Consider the following 24,669-nt stretch of genomic DNA (forward strand, 5'->3'; position numbering starts at 1 on the left):
CGCTTCGAGTTTTCTGAACTTGTACAGAAACTTTTTGTTTAATTTCGTCTCTTTTTTTTTTCAACCGAAGAGAGTTTCTTCTGCTATGATTATTGGCGAATAGTGATTCTTTCTTTCTTTCTTTCTTTTTTTTTTTTTTTTACTTTCTTCTTTTTTTCTTTTTTTTTTTTTTTCCACTTTTCTCTCTCCAGATGTTTAGAGAGACTTGGAGGCTGGCACAGTACCACACCATGAGGTCGATGGATCAAGGTACTGCTGAAGTGTTGTGATTATCTGGTAATCAACCCATTTGACTTTTCAATTGATTGATAGACTTGTGTTAGTCCCTGCAGTGTTTCATGTCTGTGTTGTCATGTGTCGGCTCGTCCGTGTTAACGTGTCGGGAGGATGTTTGCTGCTCTGACTGACTGACTGACTGACGCGTGTCTCGGAGATATTTGAGGAGGGAAAACAGGGAGCCAATTAAATACTGCAGCGTGTCAGTGTAGTATTTACCACCAAAATACTTAAAACTTTATTCTTAAATGCGCAAGAAATCAGAGATGCTTTAGATGCTAATAAAAAAGAAGATATATGTGAGTTTCAGTCACATTTATATAAATATTTTGGATATCTTGATATTTTCTGTATGATGGGTGTGACTGTAATTAAGATTAGGAGCCAGGTCGTCTCCAGCCAGGCTCACACAAACATTCAGACTGTTGCAAATGTATTTATATGTTTCTTGTCTCTCACATGTGTGACCTTTCTGATATGGCACATGCTTCACTGCCGCTGGTGTTTGGATCACTCGGGTCGCATGTCCAAAAATAAACTCTCGTCAACCAAAAATACCAAACTCACAAAAAAAAAGGAAAGTTCTCCATGATGTCGGAGTGTTTGTTTTGCTGACTGAGCATATATACAGCACTGTCCCACTTGGTGTAGGACAGTGAGGAACGCCCTGCGTCTGTGCTGCGTCGTGCGTAAATCTGGGGATTCCCTCCGGAGCCTGTGCGTAATTTATGAATTGTAAAAAAAAAAAAAAAAAAAAGGGGAGAGAGAGTGGTAGAGAGAGAGTGGATCCACACACTGGCTGATTGATTCTTTTTATGAAACTCAGTCCACTAACATGATGGATTGTTACGTGTTTCAGTCCACTTCTTATCCAACCTGTGCGTAATGACATGGCAGCGCTACAAACCTGTTCTGTCAGCCTGTCAGGCAGCAGCTGTGGAGCTGATGGGCGGCAGCACCCTGCGGTGTCAGTGCAACATGTCAGACACCCGGGGGCAGCACCAGGCTGCAGACCGTCCCCAGCGCTCCCCGGTGATCCGTCTGAGTGTGGCAGCTGGTTCATCACATCCGAGCTGCACTTTAGCGTCTTTTTTTTTTTTTTTTCCCCTCCCTCACTTTATCTTCGACACATCAACGAAGAGCGGAGGCGTGATCATACGCAGAGAGGCGACAATTCTGTATTCAGCGCGAAAAGAAAAAAAAAAAAAAAACAACAAACAAAAAAAAAAAGACAAAGTCCCGCCTTCATCTTTAAAAATAACTGCGGGGAGCTCAAACAGGAAACTTGTGCGCTTCACCTCTCTGCAGCTCACCGATGCATCAGTTGACACTCGATCAGCTTCTTCCCTCCTTGACAATCCACGCCAGCAGCGCAGCAGCTCGTCCGCCGCGTCCCCGCGTCGCTTCGCCCTGAACTCGGAGGGAGTCGTTTTGGGAAAACTAATCTTTTAAGACAGATGACCTCTTTTTACGACGAGAGAGATCTGGAGGAAGAGCTCACTCAAATCAACTGCCCCGATGACGATTTGCAGTTTGAGTACTTGTTTGAATACGAGCCGCACTGCAGCGACTTCGCGGGGGGTGATCAAGGTTGGTCCCGATGGGTTTCTGGGTTTTTGTTTCGTCAGCCTGAGTGGACTCCTGTCTCTCGCTCTCTCTCTCTCTCTCTTCTGGTTTTCTGTCTTGGCTGAAAGTTAATAACTGGTCTCTGAGTTTTACTGGTGTGATTTAAAAAAGGGGGAAAACAGGAAGTAAATTTGACAGGCGTCTTGATGAGGGTTGCGACATGTGAACAGCCATGTGAGAGGAAAAAGCTCACCGCGTTTATTCGAGTTTATTCAGCCGACAGATGTGTGTTTGATGAGAAAAAAGCAAAAAAAAAAAGCAGCATCTCCTTCTGCAGGCGAAGCGATCTGTCACATGATGGATAGAGAAAAGTCTGTAGCTGTAGCAACACTTTCCCACTATGTGTTTTGTGATGATATCTCGTCCTGCCTCTCCTGCAGATGACCCCAACCTCGCATCCCACAAAGTCCTCAGCCCCGAGTCTGAGCAGGCTTTCCCTCTCGAGGAGGCCTCCCCGTACGGCATCAAGTCCTGCAGCCCGTCCTACGGTGGACACAGCGCCGAGGTTCTCGCGGGATATGAGAACCAGGAGGCCAGAAACTACCTGGACAGTACCCGACCTGCAGGCCTGGCCCTGAGCCCGAGGATCGAGATCACCCCCTCCCGTGAGCACTACACCCATGACTCCCTGCAGAACCACCACCTGAACATTAGCCCCAGACCGACCCTCACCGTGCCCGGCCATGACAACCTCGCCTACCGTGAGCCCCAGTGCCTGAGCCCCGCCAGCAGCAACTCCTCCACCAGCTGGCACTCGGAGAGTTACTCCCCCTGGGCGTCTCCCTGTGTGTCCCCCAGCAACGGCCAGAACCCCGGAGACCTCTGCCCCAGATTACAGAACATCCACACTGGCTCCCCTCGCACCTCCCCGGGCACCTCTCCTGGCACCAGCCTAGCTGAGGACGGCTGCCTGGGACCCCGCTCGCCCTCCCCCAGACCTGGCTCCCGCTCCACCTCCCCACAGGGCAAACGCACCTACGACATGTACAGGAATCCAGGCCTGGTCCCCGGGCACCGCTCCCGCAGTCCCTCCCCTCACAGCGGCCATGAGGATCACACCATAGGTGCCCACTATACACACAGCAGCCTCGCTGATGCCATGAATGGGTTTGGCTCTGGTCAGCCAGGCCTGGTGCCCACTAAAATAGTCAAGACGACCAACCAGGTTTACACTCTGTACCCAGAAAACCACGTAGAAGGAAACTACTTGGTGTCCTGCGAGCAGGACATAAAAACCAAAGCTGCTGCAGAGCCTTTCTTTGTTATCCCCCCGATCTGGTCCAAGCCGCTGGTCTCCAGCATCTGCAGGTAAATCAGCCGTTAAGACCTGGTGCTCATGGCTGACACGTACCACACCAGATAAACACACATCTTCTTCTAACAGTGTGACTGAAACAAGCTCCATCGTTTATATTCTTCCTTGTGTCCTCCCTGTTCTGTAGCATCCCTGTGGCCTCGCTCCCTCCTCTGGAATGGCCGATCCCCTCCCGCACAGACCAGTACGAGCTCCACATCGAGGTGCAGCCCAAACCGCATCACAGGGCTCACTATGAGACGGAGGGGAGCAGAGGTGCAGTCAAAGCGCCCACAGGAGGACATCCTGTAGTGCAGGTGAGGCCAGCAGCGGGTTTCAGTGGGCAGAGTTTGACATCGCTTAAATTAGGGCTGAGTAACATATTGATATTGTTGTTATAGATATTATACACAGGGCTGCAGACGAACTTATCACACTGGGTGCACTTACACGCCTAACCTTTTCATTTAGGTGCACCAAGAATACATTTATAACACATGATGCTTTTCATTTCACTTCCAACTCCATCATTTGGTCAGAATTTGAATTGGTCCAATACTTTGTCACCAAATTCTTGTAAAATCAGACGCCTTCTTCTGCACTAAATGATGAATTTAACACTGCAATTCAAAAGTGCATGTTGTCCTGTTTGAAGGCATGTTGTCTGGTTTGTCCATTCAATCAGCCGTCCAGTTCGGGAGCCTGGGGCGGTGCTGGCGGGAGGGCTTGCGTGTAATGGTATTTCCTACTCATTATGCACTCGAGCGCTATGAAAATGACTCTCGGCCCGGCCACTCTCATGGCACCTTCCCCTTTTGCCACTTTCTGAAGCAAATCATAAAGCCTTCCTCCCTTAACCCCAGACATATGACACAGTGTAACCACCGTGCAGCCTCATGACGGCCCTCACAACTGAACTCAGGTCAGTGAGCAACACAGGCCCTCTGATTTTTCTCTTCCAGCTTAATATAGTCTGCTGTTGTGCCCCCTTGGTTTTAACCACACAAACAGATCTGTGTTCGAGCCGTCCCCGACTTCCTCTTAAACACTGGTTTGTTGACTGTGTGGGTCTCGCATTAGGAAGCTGACTTAAAGTGTCGAAATACTCTCTAGACAACCTTTTATTAGTGCTTGTGGTTGAGATGATTGCAGAACAGCAAAAAAAAAAAATTGCTGTAGTTCCCTCTGACAGTCACAACGTGGAATTGAAACACGGTGTGCTGAAATGAGCCGTGACACAGTTGCAGCTGGTTGTAGCGTCCAAGAACCTTTCCGGCTTCCCCTCCTTTGTGTTGTTCTGGCTGTTTCTGTTGGTGATAGTAAGGACTTGTTAGAAATAAAGCTTCCCTCCGCATCTTTTCCATTTTGTGCCCGCCTCTCCAGAGGCCTCACCCTGAGGTCGGTTCTGCCTGGTTTGCCGGGCCAATCAGATGGTCAGGCCTGGGTAGCCACGGCTGCACTCCCTCACCTCCCCTTTCCCTCCCTCGTCTCCTCCGTCGCTCTCTGTTTTTCCCTCTTCCTCTCTCCTTCCCACTTTTCCTACACTGCTCTCTGTCATGACTCACTGCTCCTGCCACTGCCATGACAACCGGCCGACTGCTCACATGGCCCGTTGAGTGTTTGCCGTCAGCTTCCTCTGTTTCACTCTGCGTATGTGTGTGTGTGTGTGTGTGTGTGTGTGTGTGTGTGTGTGTGTGTGTGTGTGTGTGTCAGCTACCTGGATATGGAGCCAGCGTGCTCGTTCATGTTGCCATAGTTTCTGCTCACATCCAGCAGTCTGTCAGTAACATCCAGCGTGTTGTACATGAGTTTTTCTGCCCGCCATGAAAAGAAAGAGTCGGACATGTGAGGGAAAAATCTCACCTGCAGCTCTTCAGCATCAGATAGAAACACACCGATTTTAAATAAACCTAGTGTTTAGTTAGTTAACACAGTTTTGAGTTCTGTCTGTTTTTACTTTTATTTTCATTTTAGTTTCAGCTCATTTTTCAGAGTGTTTAGTTTAAGTTTTTAAAATTATAGTATGGGGTATTTTTTCAAGGACAAGATATAAGAAGTTCAGAGTAGGTATCACAATACAAACACTCTGTGCAGGTAACTGACTCACTGACTGACTCTCACTACACCTGACCTCTTCATCAGGATGAAGGATGCTGGATGCATCATTCCCTTTCCTAAACATTTTTCTCTGCTCAGCCTCTTTGGTAGTAAAAGTCGTCTCCAGGAGCGCTGAAATTGGTAGCTTTCCCTCCTCTGCTGCTGCAGGTGTAGGTACCAGAACAGAGGATCCTGCTCTCCAACTGTTCCCTGAGCAGGAGAGGTTGTAGTATACAGTGTCCTGATTGGATAAAATGGGCAGGCATTCCCAAAAATGTATCCTGGAGAGGAGAGACATGGAGAGACTTCTGGAATATAGCACAATTTAACTCTTAATAAGACGATAACACTTACAGCAGATTTAAAGATGTCATTTTCAGCTTATTTCCAGGTTCATACTTTTATTTGGGGGTCCTAGTAGAACAGGATTTCATACTTTTTAATTTTCAAAATCACATTATTTTTCTCATATGCTGCAGCATTCTGCTACACACTGTATCTTGAACGCTCAGTTTAAGCTACAGAGTGAGACATCTCACCTCTGCTCAATCTTTGTTGAGTTACACTTACACATTAGCTAACGTTCAGGATGTAGAGGCAGAGTAGGGCGGGTCATGCCTGAACAAGGTAGTGTGATCTAAAAAATCGCCTCCACAGCAGTAGCAACTTTGTCTGCTGACTGACTGGAGTGAACATATTTTGTAATGAATATATAAATATGTATATTTATGTAACGCTTATTACGTAGTGGCTCGACTCCAAACCAGGCGTGTCAGACAGTGCAGTAACTTGTTGGACCTTTGGCTTTTTCACTTTGCAGAACTTTTACAAGCACAAAAATGTTTCCTAACACAACAGAGGCTGGCAGTCAGACCGACTGCTGGGATGTTTTCAGTAGTGAGAAAAGAAAGTGAGTCAAAAAAGAAAGGTGCCATGGTCCCTGTGGTGTTCGCGCCGTCATTCTGCAACCAGTTCATGGTTAAATTATGTGACAAAGGTTATGCACTACACTGTTTGCACTAAAACAGCATTTAGATGCAAGTTGATGCTTTGTGGTTTTTGCAGGTTTCCTCAGGAGGTACTCTCAGGTTAAGGGTAACTTCGCCCTCTCTGCCTCTCTGTCTCCAGCTCATAGCATCACCTGTCTGATACTTTTATCTTTCTGCTGCAGGATATTAAAATAGCCTGTCTGGGTGTTTATGGTAGTTTCAGTTCCCCCAGTTAAAGACAAGGACCCCCGCTGAATCTTTTCATGTAGTTATGACAGAACTGGCTCGTGGGCTCTGAGCTCTCTGTTTGAGGCTGCAGAAGGAGGACACGTGGGCCTGACACTGATTAGCCCGCTTCAAGGGAAACAGCATCTGGAAAGGCAGAGTTAGAACAAGACGAACACACCAGCCATTGTTTCCACTCTCGATTAAACTGCCAGTTATTCTGATGACTAACTGATTAGTCTTTTAAAGGTCTTTTTAATCAATTAAGGACATTTTGAGGACATCATCTCAGGCTTTGGGAAACACTGATGGACATTTCCCACCATTGTCTGACATTTTATTGACCAAGCTAATAAATTAAAGATAAATTCAACAATGAAAATGATCGTTAGTTGCATCCCCTCATCCAAAACCCAAAGATTTTTCATTTGCTGTCATATATGATTAAGGAAAATCAGCACATCCTCACAAACTCATTAAGAAACTGGAACCAGCAAATGACTGAAACAATTATCAGATAATTAAAACAGTTTGCATCTGATTTTCTTTCTATCCAACCCACTGGACTCACAATTGACTAATCCTCTCGGGTGTAACAACTCATTTAAACTCACACAGACATTTCCTTGGTGCCGTTTCGTTCTGTTTCATCTCCTGAAATAGTCCGTTTTTCTTCTGCTTTTTTTCCCGTCTGCAGCTACACGGCTACAGAGGCAAGGAGCCGCTCGGCCTGCAAATCTTCATCGGTACGGCCGACGAGCGCATCCTCAAGCCCCACGCCTTTTACCAAGTCCACCGCATCACCGGCAAGACGGTCACGACCACCAGCTACGAGAAGGTCATCCACGGCACCAAAGTGCTCGAGATCCCCCTGGAGCCCAAGAACAACATGAAAGCAATGTGAGGATACGATGATGCACATTCCATTTCTGAACTGTTTAACATCTTTGCCACTTCATCTTGTCATTTAAAGGGACATTATGAAGAAAGAAAGTCAAGGAAATCGATTTCCTACCAAATTGAAGTTGTAAGAGCTGAAAAAACTTCAACAACTTAATATTTTATTTTATTTTACTTTGTAATTTTAAGACAGTGGGTTTACTCAATTTTTTTTTAGAAATGTAAAGTCAACCCCTACAGTTTACAGTGAAGCTCTGTTGTCTAAGTGTTGTGTTGCACAGATGTCTTCTGAGGTTAGCATGCTAACTAGCTAGCCCCTAGACACATTGTTCTGATAGTGACCAACACCAGCTGTGCTCCGAGCTCCCAGTCCAGGAAGGATAACCCTAACCCTATTTATTGAGTGTGGCCAATTCTTACATATACAGCAACATTTTCTTTTGTTAACCCTTCTTACATGTTCTCACAGAATCGACTGTGCCGGGATCCTGAAGCTCAGGAACGCCGACATCGAGCTGAGGAAGGGCGAGACGGACGTCGGTCGGAAAAACACCCGTGTTCGTCTCGTGTTTCGTGTGCACATACCTCAGCCCGGAGGACAGTACGTCTCTCTCCAAGTGGCCTCGCATCCCATCGAGTGCTGTAAGCAGCTGCACACCAAACACAAACAGCATTTTATGCTTCTAAGGCTGTTTAAAAATATTGATATATTTTGATGGATTCAATTTATGCTGCTTCCTGTTTGAGGTCTAACTGCTGATGTTTTCATCAGGTAACAAAACTTTACACAAAACAAACATCATAAAAAAGAGGAACCTGCATTCAAATGAGTTTGGATCTGGGCTGATAGTCCCGAGTCCTGCGCACAAAGATGTCTTTATGCATCCAGGGCTTCCATCCAGCGGGCGGCCGCAGCCTGTCACAGTGTCTGTGTACCTGTTTGTGTGTGCGCAGTAGTAAAGTCTGTGTTTGGGTACATCAGCACATGTGTACACAGTGTTATTAAAGCACCTGGTGTAATCAAAACTCAAACAAGCAGGCCCTTTATAGAGCTTCGAACAACGCCCCGATCAAAACGTAACATTCACCATATCAGCGTGACGGCGTCTGCTTGCAATCTGCTCCTGTCATTATGAAACATTCATGACGCAGAACATAATTTTATAACTGTCGTTCCACATCTGCTTTCCGATCAGAGAAAGGGGCAGAACAATAGCCAGTACCTGTCCGTCTCTGTCGGGGGTGAACCTCTGTAAAGTTGCTGTCAGTGAAAAAAACCAGGCGTGAAATTTGCTCGCGGTGACGCCGGCGTTACATCTGTCAGGCGTGTCGGTGAGCGGACGGCGTCAGCGGTGGCGTGTTTGAGGAGGCAGGGCTCACGCTGCTGTCGTCCGCTTTGTTTTCTCCTCTCGCGGTGCACAAACCTGCTCACAGGTCGGGAAGTTGAAGTTGTTCACACCTCAGCGCGCCTCAGTGGCTCCAGAGTAACACTTAACACATAAACTGATCATTAGTGTGTCTACAGAACTGAAAGACATTCATCAGTTGAAATACAGTTTTCCTCTTTTCCGGTGTTGTTTATATTCTGGATGAGCTTGTTCCAACCCTCCCTTGAATCTATGTGATGTTGAGTAAAACATCCAAAACTTTATTTGCTTTCAGAGTGTCTTCAGATCCTTAAAAAGACTACAAATGTCTTGAAAGGCCTTAAAAGTGATTAGACTTTTAAAATTTGAATCTGTGAGGTCTCAATTGCAACAAATATTTAATGTACTTTCATTTCTTCATCCGATTGCTTCTGTCAAAATGAGTCAAGTTCTTCTTTTTCTGATGACACAGATCATTGAATCCGCTGAATCTCTCGCTGTCCTTTCACTTTTCACTTGCACATAAATGTCAGCAAAGTGTGAATTAACCTGACTCACTCTAATAACTGTATTCCCACATAAAAAGCTACTTAAAATTGGTTAAAAGTTAACCTGAAAATGTCTTAAAAGACTTTAAAGTAAAGTGTCTGACACCTGTGGACACTTTGGCATCTCTTGACTGCACAGCGACGTCGCCTCCACAAACATTTTAAGCCTCACACACACTGGGGAGGATTTATTGCAGTCTGACTTAACAGCTTGCAGCAGGCTGTTAGCTATTCTTCCTATTGTCTTCCTTCCAGCACAGTTCCTCGCTGTACGTGCAGCTTCTCTTTGTACCTCCCATTAAGTTGTGATTTCGCAGATTCATGCCACTGCTCGTTAGAACTGAAAGCGACGGATGACTCAGCATCAAATCTTTGTTGTAACACACTTGTCACTTCTTGGTAACTGGCAGTCGTTCACTTGTGGGAAATCGATTACAAACGTGTTACTGTACTTGTTTTTCATCGCAGCCAGCAGGTATTCTCGTCATTAACTTTTCTCGTTTGTTTTGTTAATTTGTTCAGTCTATGAAATGCCAAGAAAGTGCCTTGTTTTGGCCGATCAACGATCAACTGCCTGATCGTTTCAACATTATGGGGCTTTATGTGCTAAAATGGCCAGACAAAGCAACTTTCATTATAGTGTTCATCAGGGCCTTTTTAAAAAGACAACAAAGGCTAGAAAATTACAATTTGAAATGTGCAAAATTACAGGCAAGTGATGCAAGAGACACAATTTTCAGAAGTCAGAGTCAAGGCTTGTCTAAAGATCAGTTAGGAGGGTGTTTCAGTTTTCTCTTGGGACAAACAGCTGGCTGGTCCAAGACATCCTTAGATGTGTTTGAGCGATTTGTAGACGAGCAGCAACATTTTGTGTGCGTGCGACTGTGAATGTAAACGCGCCGCCCGTCTCTCTTTGTGTCTCCCGGCAGCCCAGCGATCGGCACACGAGCTTCCCATGGTGGAGAAGCAGGACATGGACAGCTGCTCTGTTCTGGGAGGCCAGCAGATGATCCTGACCGGGCAGAACTTCAGCTCCGATTCCAAGGTCATTTTCCTGGAGAAAAACCAGGGTGAGTGAGTGGCATCCAATCACATCTTGTAGAGTCATTTTCATTTTTTTCAAACACCAGCGTTGTTTTTTTTTTTTTTTTAATGGCAACATTCAGGTGAACCATAGTGACGTACACTGCCCGGAAAACAAAGCTGTAACTGAATCTATGAAATCTTTATTGTCTCTGCATGTTAGTTCTGCTATTACACAATGGGGTGCCACGTAATGACTCATGAGCGAGATCGTGTCTGTATAACAAGTTGGCAGCATTCACTCTTTACCACCGTCGTCGTATAGACGGAGCGTCATGAGTTATTTGCATGATCCAGACGATAACGCTGCGGCTTCACTTCCTTCTGCCCTTTTTCTTCCTCACTGACTTCCATGATGTCTTATCGTGACTCAGACTGGCCTTTTGTTGTGTGATTAGTAGTTCTGTGTTCCACACGAAGGCTTGTTTCATGACACTTAAAGGGTAACGCCACCAATTCTACCCAATCGAAGTGTGTTTACGGGTCTTGTTGAGAACCGCTGCACGAGTGGAAAAAGTAGCATAACAGCTTTTGTGGCTCCAGAGGAAGCTGCATGCGATCTGATAAATTGCCTCCAGTGATGTCAGTCGGTGGCAAAGTTGCATCGTGGGTAATGTATGCACCAGGTTTTGAATAAGAACATTTTGAATTAAAAAAGGCATTATCTGTTCATAAACTTTCCGTCATGAGTCCAGCAGTGTTACAGGGGTGCGATGCTGGACCGATGGACTGCTTTTCATAACCTGACGCCTACATTACCCACAATTCAAATTTGCCACTGAGTGACATCCCTGGAGGCAAGTTATCAGATTACATGCAGCTTCCTCTGGAGCCGAAAAAGGCTGCATATATGCAGTAGTACTCCGCCCCCCAAGCAAACACACACTCACGTGTTAAGATTGGTGGAATCACCCTTTAAATGCATCTGGATTGAATGACAGGGGTTATTTTTATATCTATTCTATTGTTGTGTAATCCAGTTTTTCCCCTTTTTTATTATGTAACATTAGTAGAAGTGATTGATGTCATTTCAGTTCTTTTCCAGTCTTCTCTTGAAGTGTAGAGGAGATAATTCATCACGACTGGGACAATTTGATGTCTTTATGTCTCAAAGTGTAGTCACCCTACTGTTACTTAAATCCTGGGTCTCCCTCTCTCTGGCTGAACAAAGAATTGTTGTTTGGTTGAGACTCCAGCAAACATTATGATGTATTCATGTAAAATCATCATCATTTTGATGTTTTTTCAAGCGAAATTTTAAAAAATGAACATTTCTGCTAACATTTAAGTGAAACGTCTGTCAGAATGATGCCATATGAGTCTTTTTCTGGGATGTGTCACCTTTGTCAGAGTGAGTTGTTGTGGGTTTATATGGAGGAACTGTTGAAGGGTCGGTTTGTGTTCATCACCGGCTGATAGTCCTGATGGTTGTCCTCTCGCTGCTGCTTTTAGGGTCTATGTGGAGGACGGTTATGTTAAAATACTTGGTGTTCGCCTGATATCATGACTCACCGACTCCACTGCTGAGTGCAGGGCTCTTTAAACGCAGGCACTCCACAGGCTACTTCAACTAAATCTTGGACCGGCGTGCTGCAGCTGCTTTACTTTTTTTTTTTTTTCTGCTTCTCCGGGGTTCCCTGCCGCTGTGTTACGACACAGCGCAGTAATGGATAGTAAGACACAGACGGAAAAAGAAATCTTACCGAGAGGGATTGCCATTGTTTTGGAGAGTTTCTGTATGACACAAAGTTCTGGACCGGTGCAGCTGTGAAATCCCTCCGAATGCAAGACAGCCGCCTCTGGCTGGAGCTCCCCTGGCTCTTGTGCTCGGACAGGGAGGGTTGTTGCAGAGGCTAGGAAAGCTTCCCCCAGCCAAGTCAAGCCTGCTTAGGTTCTCTCTCCCCCTCTCCTCCTCCTCCTCCTCCTCCTTTCCACCCCCGCACACAATTATCTCCAGAGGGGAGAACAAGAGTCGGGGTATCCCTGAGAGTTGCAACAGAACGCAAACAAACACAAACGCCAAGAAAGCAGCAGTCATCACGTTTTTTTTTTTTGTAGGAGACGTGGAGAGAGCTGATCATAAAAATAAAGTTTAGAAGAAGAAGAGAAAAAAAAAAAAAAAGTTGGCGAGATGCGTGGAATCCCCCTTCCTCCTGCTGACTCATTCCAGCCATGTGTTTGCAATTTGACAGAGGGTTTCCCACCTACAGTAACATTCAAACAACTCGACTGCAGCACATGTCGGATCATGTGTTGGGGCATGTGGAGTTTACATTAACAAGCCCAGTTGGTTTTTCTTACTTTTCCATCTCGCTGGCAGCTCGGACGAAATCGGATGAAGTGTGATGTAACGTGACATAAATCATAGCGTTGTGGACGTGGAGCGGTGCAAGCGCTCGCTTCTCATGGCGTCTCTGCTGATGTTGTGTTTCTGTCAGCGTGTCGAGCAGACAGGTGTCTCTCATTAACGGAGTGGTTCGGAGTTAAAGCCCACACATAATCATGTCAGCCTGAAGGTGTCCCTGGGGGTGGAGGAGGAAGTGGCTTTTAAGAGCGATACTATCTACATACCTTTACATTTAAAATCAAACAGAAGACATGTTGCCGGAGAGACACCACGGTAGCTGCTGATCCGCAGTATATCACCTGTATCGGAGGCGGTGAAATAAAATGCTTTGAAAACACAAAGATCTCGGACATAAAGCCATTACCAGGATTCAGTTTTTCCTAATTTAAAGCCTAAAGGGGTTGCAGAATTATCCCACAGTCCGCTACATCTTGAAACAATCAGCTGTACTTTCTTTACGGCGCAGTTAATTACCAAATTGTTTAAGATTAAGTTTTCACTTTCGCTCTTCTGCCTCCCTCTAGATGGGCAGCAAATCTGGGAAATGGAGGCAACGGTGGACAAAGATAAGAGCCAACCGGTATGTATTAGACACGTGTTCCTAAATACTTTCCAGTCGAACCCTCGTAAATCATGCCAAACGCGTCGTCCCACCCGCGATGCAGAAGCAAAGTAACAGAAGCAAGAAAAACTCTCTCTCCCTCCGTCTTGTAGAGCATGCTGTTCGTGGAGGTGCCGTCCTACAGAGACACGTCCGTCTGCCATCCTGTCAAAGTCAACTTCTACGTCATCAACGGCAAGAGGAAGCGCAGCCAGCCTCAGCACTTCACCTTCACACCGCTGGCAGGTAAGAATGCTGCTCAGCCTCTTTGAGGTGTGTCACACTATGGTGTTTGTCTGTAAAGTGATTAGATGACAGGTATAAATGATATCCGGGGCTTTTTCTTCACTCAGATCACATGCAACAAGAAAATAAAAGCTAATCTCAATCGTTTACCAAATGAATATCTGGCGTGCTGGTTTCGACCAGTGGACATGTTAAGTCACAGTTTTGGATGCACTTGCAAGTGAAACAGTCACATTGTGGAGCCGTGTTACTGTGGCGGAAAATCTTAGTCGCAAATTATCCCTAAAGGGACAGCTCACCCGAAAATCTAATTAAAAAAACTCAACAAGCAATGGCTCTTTCCAGAAGTCACGGTCCGGCTAAACAAGCTAATCCGCAGAACTTGTTGCGACCAGCTCGATGCTCGATGCTCGATGCTTGATGCTCGTGATGGGATTCAAGTGTCCTCAACATCTGAGTCATGATTTCTGGAAAAAGACACGCTGTTGAGTTTTTCAGATGTGTTTTTTTTGAGCACCAGGAGCTGATTTCCGTCTAGTCATATTATATTGGAGAGAGGACAGACTCCAAAACTCCAAAACTTGGCAATTCGCATCAAAAGTCACTAGATGGATAAATAGCGCTACAAGTAAGCAGAAAGGCATGACATGTATTTGCGGTTTTGGGTGAGCTGTCCCTTCAAAGTGCGTACTGCTGCCCTGTCGGTACCTCTCAGATATTCTCAGCCTTCCTCTTTGACTTCCTCTTCTCACAGCTCCATCCATTAAGACCGAGCCTATAGACGAGTATGAAGCAGACCACATGGGTTTCGCCATGCCCCAGATCTTGGGCTTGTCCCCTCATTCCTACTACCATAACCAACGCGGCGTCCTCCATCCAGACAACGGCCTGGTCTCCGGCATGGCCTCCTGCCAGCGCCTCAGCTCCAGCCTTCCAAACCAAGAAGCGCGTTTCCAGCAGCAGAGCCCGGCCATCATGTACTCCCGCGGGGGCAAGAGTCTGAGCGGCAGCCCCGGCATTTATCAGCAGGCTGGAGGGATAATGCCTGACCCGCACCGGTCGGTCCTGGTCCACACCGGCTCCCCGGCTCAGGCTCTAGGTCCCATCGTTGCGGGCCAGCACCCTTCCATCATCCAGTTCTCCCCCACCAACCACCTGCTCCGAGCGGGAGACCCTCAGGCCCTCACTGCTCCCCCGCAGCCTGATAACCAGCAGATCATCTACTGCGACGGCTACTCCCCCCAGGCAGCTGCCGCCACCCACTCGCCTACGCCCCCCCAGGCCCAGGCAGCGGTGACCCACCCTCAGCACTATCCCACCGTGATCCAGCAGCAGCCGTACACGCAGAAGGGGCAGCAGAAGGGCCGAGCTCCGCCTGGCACGGGGCAGATGGAGGCTCCGGGAGACGGACAGAGGAGGGTGACGGTCAAGGAGGAGAACTTGGACCAGGCCTACCTAGATGATGGTGAGTGTAAGTTAATGCTTTTATACTCTGAGTGAGTGGGATCGCTTGTCGTGTCATTCGTAGTGTGTGTTTTTATCAGTAACTGTTCTGACAGTCAGTTTATCATCTCAGACATAATTGTCAAGAAAAAAAGTCAAACAATTTTTGGCCGAGCTTCTTAAACGTGAAGATTTGCCGCTTTATTTGTCATGTATGCTGCTAGATAAAGAGTTCTTTGAGTTTAGGTCGGAAACAGGAAGCAATTTGAAGCATTGTGTTATAGATTAAACAGATTGATCGTGAAAAGCGTTTGTTCGGTGCGGCCGCTGTTTTTTTTTTTTATCTCATCAGCTGAGGTGAAAGAAAGCAGGAAGACAAGTGACGAATGTGTGAAAATCCCTTTCGCGAACGAGATGGATGATAAGAAACGCCGACTCAGATACGAATCTTCCTCAGAACAATTCATGGATATTTACTGTATCTGCTCCATCTCCCTTGCACACACACGCCCCGGTTTGATGTATGTGCTATAGTATCCCTCTTTGAACAAAGCCAACAGAGCAGGCGCACGTTGTTAAAACAATCCTCTCCAGGAGGTGTAGTTATGTTCCACTCAAGGTGGAAATAACATGGATTATGAGTCATATGTTTATACTTATGCTTGTCAACCCCATTACCCTCCGACAGAATTAATGTCAGGCCACATCCAGCAGCAGGCACGAGGGTGAGCCGTGTCCTCAGTTCGGAGCTAAAGGTTATTCAAACTATATTATGTTTTGCAGCGTGTGTCCAGTGTTTTTTCTCTGCTTGCGTCGGCGTCAGTCAGGTGAGGTTTTAAAGGCGCTCCGAGGCCGTCGTCAACGCGGTTCATTCCGCCGGTCGCGGGGGGAACGTCTGGCACGGCCGCACGTCAGGAAATGAGCTCTTTCTCTCTCTCGCATTAAAGGCGGCGAGGGAGGGCGAAAAAAGTGTCACTCTCCCGACCGCCTGGACATGTTGACACTGTTATGAAGTGAAAAACAACCTCCATGGCAACCATTGTCAAACAGTGGAACGGGCTGCCTGGGAGAGCTGGGGAAAGCCTCTTTGTTTGTTATAGTTGGCCGGGGCTTCTCCTTGGCCTTACGCCCCCCGATTCTGCGGGGGGAACCCACCAGAGGATTAGTCCTTTTTCCGACCACGGGATTCTGCCAATCTGGCACAAGAAATTCTTATTTGCAGCTGCTCCTCTCCAGAAATCCAGCCTGATCCCTGTAAGATAGCAGGAGGGCGGAGGGGTAGTTCGCAGGAAAAGGGAAGGGGCTGTGTGTGTGTGTGTGTGTGTGTGTGTGTATATGTGTGTGTTTTTCAATGGAAAAAATGAAACGAAGAGAAAAAAAAAGGGGGGGCCAGCAGTGGAATTTGTGTTTTTTGGATGGAACTTGCAGGGTTTCCCTCCGCAGTAAACAGCAACAGGGCTGTGAGCCGGTGAATTAACAAGGAGTTGGAGCAGCAGTCAAACTGAGCCTCCTGTTTGATCCTCCCATCCACATAAAGGGATGATGATGATGGCCCGTCAGCTTCCAAAGGTGCCTCCGCATCTTTGTTCAATTTGAGTGTTTTTATGCAAATAGCTTCAATTAACTTTCTCCTGGAAATCCCATAAAAACTAATTGCAGAATTAGCGACTGCCTCTTTTTAATTGCCGTGTTTTTTGTCCCAAGAACTGCGGGCGATTTTTTTTTTTTTTTTTCATTCGAAAACTACAATTTGATATCATATAACCTTATTTATCAAGCATCTGGTTGGTGTGCCCCTTGCTTATCACTCCTACAGGTGATAATCCGCCCACTCACATCACTTAAAGAGGAAAAAACGTGGGGGACTTCCCGATATTCAAAAGATTTTTCTGCACAAAGGGTGAGAAAGATAAGCGCAGTCCAAAAAAAAAAAAGTCCCCCCGTGTTTGTCTGCAAAAGGTGTTAGAGGTTCAGGCCTGACCACAAAACAATCATTTAAGTTTTCACCGAAGTGAGATTGTCAACATTACTCATCGAGATGTGTTTCAGCCTGTAAGTCATTTTTGGAGAGAGGGCGCAGCCACATCCTGGTACCGTCACAGTCTTGTGGTCGAACAACTGCCACATCTCCGAGGTGCCTGAACTGTGTCAACTTTATGAAGAGTGTTGAAATGAATGTCAGGTATTTTCATGTTGTACCAAAACCTGGCTCATGAGCCCTCCTACGCAGGGTGGGTGGGGGGGGTCGTTGTATCTCCAAGTTCCCACGCCTCTGGTTGGCGCTCAGACAAAGTGTCTGCTGGTTGACATTTGTGTTTATTTACTTCACTGGAAAAAAATGTTTACCTGTTAATATCTGGCGTGGATCGCTGTGTTGCCACATGGTTTGTGAAAACAGAGAAAGAGATGATGGCACAGCCTACAAAGGCCGAGTGAGTGACAGATTTAGTGGGTGTGGAATAAAGCCCAGAGGCAGTGGAGCAGGTGAAATTGTTCCAGCAGGTAGAGATCGGGGCCGGAGAGATAAAGCACACAGCAACAGCCGGGTGGACACGCATTAGTCTCAGCTCACTTCCATCCATTTGAAGGGCTTGATCAAATACACAACTCGGCCGTATCCAGACGGCTGCTGCGAGCGTGGTGATGAGCGCATGACGGCTGCTTGACGACACTTTCCTTGTTTTAATTTACAGAGTTTTCAGCAAGTTTGTTCATGAACATGGTGCAGATCCATCGCATCGACGATTCCATCTCTTCTGCTCGTTCGCTAACTAGTTTTTCCACACACTCTTGATCGCAAAAACACCTGAAGTAGCCCTGGTTTAGTGTTACTGTCTTCACGCATACTCCAAAGCACTGCTCCTCCAGAAGCAACAACAGCGCTCGTCCTATACAACCAAAGTCTGCAGCCGCACTGGCGGCTCTTTGACGCTGCAGCGGCACTTTCAAGTAAATGCTAACACGCTTATGCTAAGACGCCACAGTGTTCACGCTGTTTACCACCTTCATTTAGTGTGCTAACATTAGCTAATTAGTACCAGACTGACGTTACAGCCAAGTCGAGAATGTCATTAGTTAAAGCTGCTGTAAGTGTTTTTTTTTTCTTTCTTTATTGTAGTAAGTGTTAAATTGCTCTATATTCCAACAGTAATCACTGTTTATAGAGGTTTAGTCAGCAACGCATGTCTCTCCTCCCACTGCTCATGCAGTGAAAGAGAAATCACATTTTCTCGTATCCCTGCCCGCTTCAGCCAATCAGGACAGAGATCTCCATCAAGGTGCTTTCTGCTGGTGAACCGTAGTAACTAAACTGAAGTTATTACAATTCATTCATTCATTCATTCATTCATTCATTCATTCATTCATACAATATGTACAAAACAAGAGTTGTCAAGACAATCCCCTCAAACTCACAGACTCGAGGAAAAGTCACAGGATCACCGAAGTCCTGAGATTTCATCCATTGTGAATATCTGAAAGAAAGAACAAAATGAATGCCGATCAGTTGTTAAAATTGTTGGGATATTTCAGTCTGATTTATCAAGTGCTGGACCAAACAAACAGCCAACCAAAACACTGCTACTCATTGGCTACAATGTAACCGTATGAGACTCAGGCAGAAAATTCCCTGTGTGAAATTCCCTCTTTGTGTTTCCAGCGACTGTTTCTGGTCTGTGGTGGAGGGAAAGAAGCACAAGTAGTGACTTGGTACAAAAAAAAAAAAGTCCGACTTGAAGCTTCAGTGTCGCTTCAGCTGGACAGTTTAAGCAACAGAGACACAGTGATAAGACTGATCCTTTATTTCTTCCACTTGCATCATTCTAGAAAGAAATCTCCTGAGCTTCCAGTGCAGAGAGAAGGAACAATAACAATAATAATTCAATTGTGCGATCGTTGGTTGAACTCTACGCTGGATCTGTGGTTAAGCTGGTGGTTAGCTGTCAGTCCACTTTCGTTGCTTTCTCTTTTCGCCCTGGTTTTCAGCGTCGTGCTGTCACTACAATTGCTCAACCAGCTTCTCGAAAAAAAAAAAAATCTCTCCGGTCACGTGCGAGCCGGTGACCACACTGTACGCCCATCCGCAAGGCAAACACATACTCTGTATTAACATGCAAATGCTTGCAGACACACAAACACACACATTCCAGCTCTCAGCAGGCAGCGTGCAGCGACTGAGTCAGCTACTGTACAGGGTGTCTCTCTCTCTACACCCATCGTCAGTAAACAGTGCCGCTCATTGGTGCAGAGCTCGGGAGCCAGACACTCACCTATTGAACAGACTGGCCCGAGTGTTCCCCGGGCCAGCCTCAAATAGCGGGTCCATGCCAACCCTTCATCGGACTCAGTAAAGCCCCACTGTATGTTGCCCCACTGCGGCGCTCCTGCTGCTTCTCTGAGCTTGTTTTATGCTCAGGAAAAAGTCCCGCGGCGCTGCTGGGGAGATGAAAGTTTCTTTAAGGCATTAGGTGTCAGAGGGAATTCCACTACAGACTAAAATAAACAGGGATGCTGACGTTGTGACGACAGCAGAGCACCCAGTTTGGCCGCTCCTACAGTTTTTTCTGCAGCTCTCAGATGCTGCCCCGGCCATAAAATGTGCTCAGTGTTGAGCGCTTGTTTCTTTTTCACATCTGCAAGCGATCAGAAAAAAAGAAAGGCAGCGGGAGAGACCAGACAGAGAGAGAGAGACAAAGATCAGCTTGTTGGATGGTGGATTCTGGTTTTGTGCTGCCTCATCATTTCAGATGATTGCATTGCTGTTATTCGCACCTCGTGACTGTTAATCTTCAGTAAGAATAGCGCCTGCCATCACCTCGTGTCAGCTACTTCTTTTTTTATAGTTCTGTGGCGAGCTGTTCTGAGGTGCTGTTGTGTGGTCGAGATGGTTTCCAATTTCATTCTACGTGCCATAATAGATGCACCCTTTGTCACGCCACTATGTAAATCAAGGCTCTAAATAGAGCCAACACAAGCCAACTCAATAAAGTTCCTCTATCTCCATAATAAGGCAGCACAAAGTAGCAGCAGGCATTTTGTGCAGCTGGTGTTTTTTTTCAGTTGTGAACCTTTTTTTTTAATCATTCATTTGTTCCATTGAATTAAAGGGAATAGTTTTAGCCACTTATTTACCTCATTGTCACATATAAAAGAAGATGATGAGGTCAATAGGCTACAACTCTCTCAAAGTTAAACTTAGCTTAGCTAGGCTTAGCATAAAAGCGGGAAACCAGGGGAAACGGCTACATGTAGCCTGACTCTGTCCAGGGGTTCACCAAGTCGAGTTTTTTCACCTGTTAAGTCTAAGGTAATAATTTTACACATTAACCTTCTTTCCAAGAGTTAAAGTAGACAAGAAGATCTTTTCTCATGTTTGTCCGTTGGATTTGAGGCTGCAGCCAGCAGCCAGTTCTGTTTGGCATAAAGACTGAAAATGGGGAGAAACAGCTGATTTTGCTTTGTCCATAGATAATTAGCCTACCAGCTATTTTAAAGCACCTTAATTGACATGTCATCATCATTCTTGTTTGTTTCTTTACAAACAATTTGGTGAAATCAAGAAGGAAGTGGTTGTTTTTAACCTTTGCACACAGCCAAGCTATCTGTTTTACCTGTTAAGTTTAGTTTTACTTATCAAGAATTTAAAAGACTTAAAGTAAATGGGAAGATCCATACCACTTTAATATTTGGGTTTTGTTTTTTTTTTGCATATGAGGCTGATTAGCTTATCTTAAAGACAGGAAGCAGGGGAAACGGCTAGCCTGGCTGTCTATAGGTTCTGTTTTAAACTGCTGCTTCTCTGCTAATCTAACACGACAAAAAGCCAATAGGGCAAAATTCTGATAATGTCTGATAACTGTTGAACGAAAGAGAAACAAGCTCACAGTAGTACAGCACAAAAAATTTATTTCAATAACATATTTATTTACGAGGTGCTGAATGAACCATCTCTGCTGATTCTCAGCTTTTAACATGTATATTTTTTTTCAACTTTAGTTGAAAACCGAATCTCCATGTGCAGCCCGTCTCCATGGTTACAAAATCACAGACATGATATGCTCAGTAATGGCCTGGTTACAGGCAAAGAGCTTTTTTGGCCCACTTTGAAATACTTACATTACTCATCGGCCCTAATGAGTTCCCCGAGGCTCTCTGGAAGCAGTGGCACCAGCCTATAAAGTCTCCAAGTGCCAGTGTACACAGACAGACACACAGTCGGCTTCCAGGCCCGAGCTCCCAGATAAACATCAGCGCTCAGCACAGACGGTGTGGCATATCTGGAGGGATGACATGTTACACATTCTCGCCATTCCTTCCTGCCTTCTGCAGAACTACCTGTTGACAGTGTGACTTTTGACAGTGTTTAAACAAAAGGTTAACAGCCTGACACGGTCGCAGATACTTTCACTTCCTCGTGCTGCTTGGATGTCAGTGGTTTATCTTATCAGGACGTACACAACAAAGATTCAGATACTCACATGTGGGCGGACACAAAGAGCATTAATTCAATAATTTCAGATATTCAATATTTAATTTTGTTTTCAATGCGTGACACAGGTGCTGTTCCCCTCCTTGTGCATAGTGATTCTATTTTTAGAAACATGACACTGAAAGTTTCCATTTCAACCCCCCCTTCCTCTCCTGTTGATGTGTATACACACACTTGTAATCATCCCAGCAACAGGAAGTACTCGCTCAGAGGCTCTTGTGTAGCTCTACCTCTAGTGGTTACCTGACGTTAATGCAGCTTTTACCTGGCTTCAATCTGAAATCTGATCAATTGGATCATATCCCCTCTCTGTTCGCAGTAATGTAGGGAATATTATCATGTAATAATATGATCAACAATCAGAAATGTTCTGTCTTCTTGCACTCTTTTTGAATTTTATTGTGAAACACTTATTGATCGCTGTCTAAAATCTCTCTCTTTGTTTGCTTTACAGTGAATGAGATCATAAGAAAGGATCTGACGGGCGTCCAGGCCAGAGGGCAGACATAGACGAGGGACCCCAGCAGGATATGACAACAGCTAACCCCCCCACTCCCCATCCAACCCTGAGACACACAGACAGACACACACACAAACACAAACACGCAGACTTCAACCTTCCGAAGAGGTGACGCACATCCACCAACAATCAGCCCTTCTCTTCCTCACCCCCCCCCCACCGTACAGATACAGAAATATCAGCTCCCAGCTGCTGTGTTTGCTTTGGATGCTTTCCTGCAATAAACAACTCATTCAAGCCTTAACGTCGACACCCAGCAGGTTTCCGATGAGAAAAACGATGAGAAACAAGAAGGGAATGTGCCTTATTGTTTTGACTTTCCTTTCTTGTTGAAGTTTGGATTCAAGTTGGTCTTGTTAAAAAAAAAAATTATAAGAACAGGGATACATGTGTCCCTAGTATTGAATTTGCCGTGCTGCCTAGGCAATAAACTCACACCTGTTTGCCTCCCACACGAGTTGAATGATGGTTCTGTAGCATACGACCGTTTTCAAGTGTGTGAATTTTCTAATTTGAAAGAAAAAAAAATTTGACCAACAGCCCAAATATGTTACATCAAATATTCGTCTTGGCCAAAAAGCTTGCCATGTCTTTGTTTAATTCTTCTTGCACACAGTGTGTGTCACGTCTGTGTGTTTGTTCATATGCAGTTTTACAGTGAAAAGATCGTCCTTAGCTTTAAATGCTGATCATCTCATTTTTTAAGCGCAGTCTTCTAATCTAAAGCGACTGCCTTTATCATATACAAATGAACTATTGTGACGCCTCCTAATATGCACTGTTTTGAATAACAGGAGGTCAATGTTATTACTTTTTATAAATATATATAATATTTGAGTCATGTGAATAATGTACCATTTTATATTCATAAAATAAGATATATATTGCCTTATATTCAGGTGATGATGCCAAAGTGGCGTCACAGGGGCCTGTGATGCTGCAGCGATAGGTCTGCATTTTTAAATAATTTCTGATGATGCTCTATTTGATTTGTTTTGTCCCTCGTCAGTCTTGCATTTTAAAGATTATTTAAAAATGTATCTGAAGTTTGGCTCATGCAAGCAGAAGTAAGAGATTTTGTACACTCAAATTTTAAAGGATGTCGTTTTGTTTTGTTTAATTTCTGTTTTATCTGTTTCGCTCTTACAGCCGATTATTAAATCTGTGGCTGCGTCCACAGTCTAAAACAAAAATATGCCAAAGCTTATGTTGTGTGTATTGTTGTGTGTGTGTGTATAGTTGATTTTTGTAGTCCGTCCATAATGACAATCAGTATACTCAGAGCTACATGCCTGCCTATGCAGAAGCTTCATGCTTGCTGATGTAAAGAGCACATGTTTTATTTTCCATACCTGTCATTATGCTTCAAACACGCTGTAAGCACAATAGGGAAAAAATACAGTGTGCGTAACTTATGTGCTAACACGGCTCACTTCATTCAAAAGAAAGTAGTTTAAAGAGGTATTTTTGTAATATTGTGATATTTCACTGCCTGAATTGGATTATATCAAAAGTTCCATTTTGTTTGATTTTGTTTGTTAAGAGAAAAATGTTGCAAATGAAGAAAACTGTTAAAAACACACGATAGACCTTTTAAACATACGACTGAATCTCAAGAGTTGATTTTATTTTGTGTTCTCAGCCAAGCCAATACTAATCTCTTGATGATATTTCTCATTGAGCCAGTACAGCACAAGTGCATTTGACATTTCTTGAATGTAATCTATATGAAATTGTTTTTTTCCCCCCTTTTTTGTAAATAATAGACGCAAAGTGTGATTGTCCATTTGTTACCGTTAACTTTGAGTAGACTGATACAGAAACAGTTTTTTGTTTTATCTATGTTTTTATGTGTCTCTAGTTCTTTTAATATACACAATGTTATAGCTATCATCACATATTTCATGTTTTATTACAATGGAGAACTGAAGGGAATTATAATACATTACCTGATAGGTTATATTTTTTGTCTATGCGTTTGTTATTATTATTTTACAATCCTTAAAGAAATCTTTGGTCATGAAGAGGTTATTAATACTTTCTTATTTTATTTTTCAGTGTTGATAGTTTTCATGTATTTTGTCTCATCTTGCGTCGACTACAATTTGTGCCTCCTTTAAAAAAAAAAAAAGTTTGTTTCCTGCTATTTTTGTATCCTTAAAAAGTAGCAATAAATAATAACCATATACGTCACGGTTGTCCTTGTTTCATTGCGTAAGTCCTCTGCAGTGACTCATGAATGATTATGAAACATTACCTTAAAGGGTAAGTTCAGACAAAAATGAAAAGTCATTATCTGCTGAATGATGGAAAATAAGGTGAAGGGTTTTTTTAGGCCACAAAACATTTCTTTAGGTTCACAGCAAAACAGCATTGCATCATTCTACTGCACAACTGAAGTAGAAAAAAAACTGTAATCCAGGTGTCTGGAACGAATCCCAAACTGATCTGTAGATATGTTACTTACACAGTTTATAAAGCCGAACTCTCCACTGTGACTGATAAGCTGAAAGCACCCAGTATTGAAGTGGGGCCCCGAGCTCAGCCAACATGTTGAGGGTGTTATTTCTAAACAATGAGGGATCTTGGGGCTTCCAAAAACTTCAATATGTAAGACTTT

At 44.7% G+C, this 24,669-nt stretch overlaps 1 protein-coding gene across 3 annotated transcripts; it reads left to right on the forward strand.

Moving 5' to 3' along the window:
• The first annotated feature begins 181 nt into the window (after positions 1-181).
• nfatc2a (nuclear factor of activated T cells 2a) lies at positions 182-24,242 on the forward strand. 3 transcript variants are annotated; one of them, XM_037105229.1, is made up of 10 exons: positions 182-249; positions 2,283-3,210; positions 3,345-3,513; positions 7,205-7,407; positions 7,877-8,049; positions 10,252-10,392; positions 13,277-13,332; positions 13,467-13,599; positions 14,354-15,070; positions 21,984-24,242. In XM_037105229.1, exons 1-10 carry the CDS (start codon positions 192-194, stop codon positions 22,037-22,039), a joined length of 2,634 nt encoding a protein of 877 aa, XP_036961124.1. In that variant the 5' UTR covers positions 182-191; the 3' UTR covers positions 22,040-24,242. The 3 variants fall into 3 exon arrangements, with proteins under 3 accessions (XP_036961124.1, XP_036961122.1, XP_036961123.1); XM_037105227.1 differs by lacking the exon at positions 182-249 and adding an exon at positions 1,278-1,866; XM_037105228.1 differs by lacking the exon at positions 182-249 and adding an exon at positions 1,285-1,866 and having other exon boundaries at positions 14,354-15,064.
• Positions 24,243-24,669: the final 427 nt, after the last annotated feature.

This window comes from Acanthopagrus latus, chromosome 7, assembly GCF_904848185.1.
Source record: "Acanthopagrus latus isolate v.2019 chromosome 7, fAcaLat1.1, whole genome shotgun sequence".
NCBI lineage: Eukaryota > Metazoa > Chordata > Actinopteri > Spariformes > Sparidae > Acanthopagrus > Acanthopagrus latus.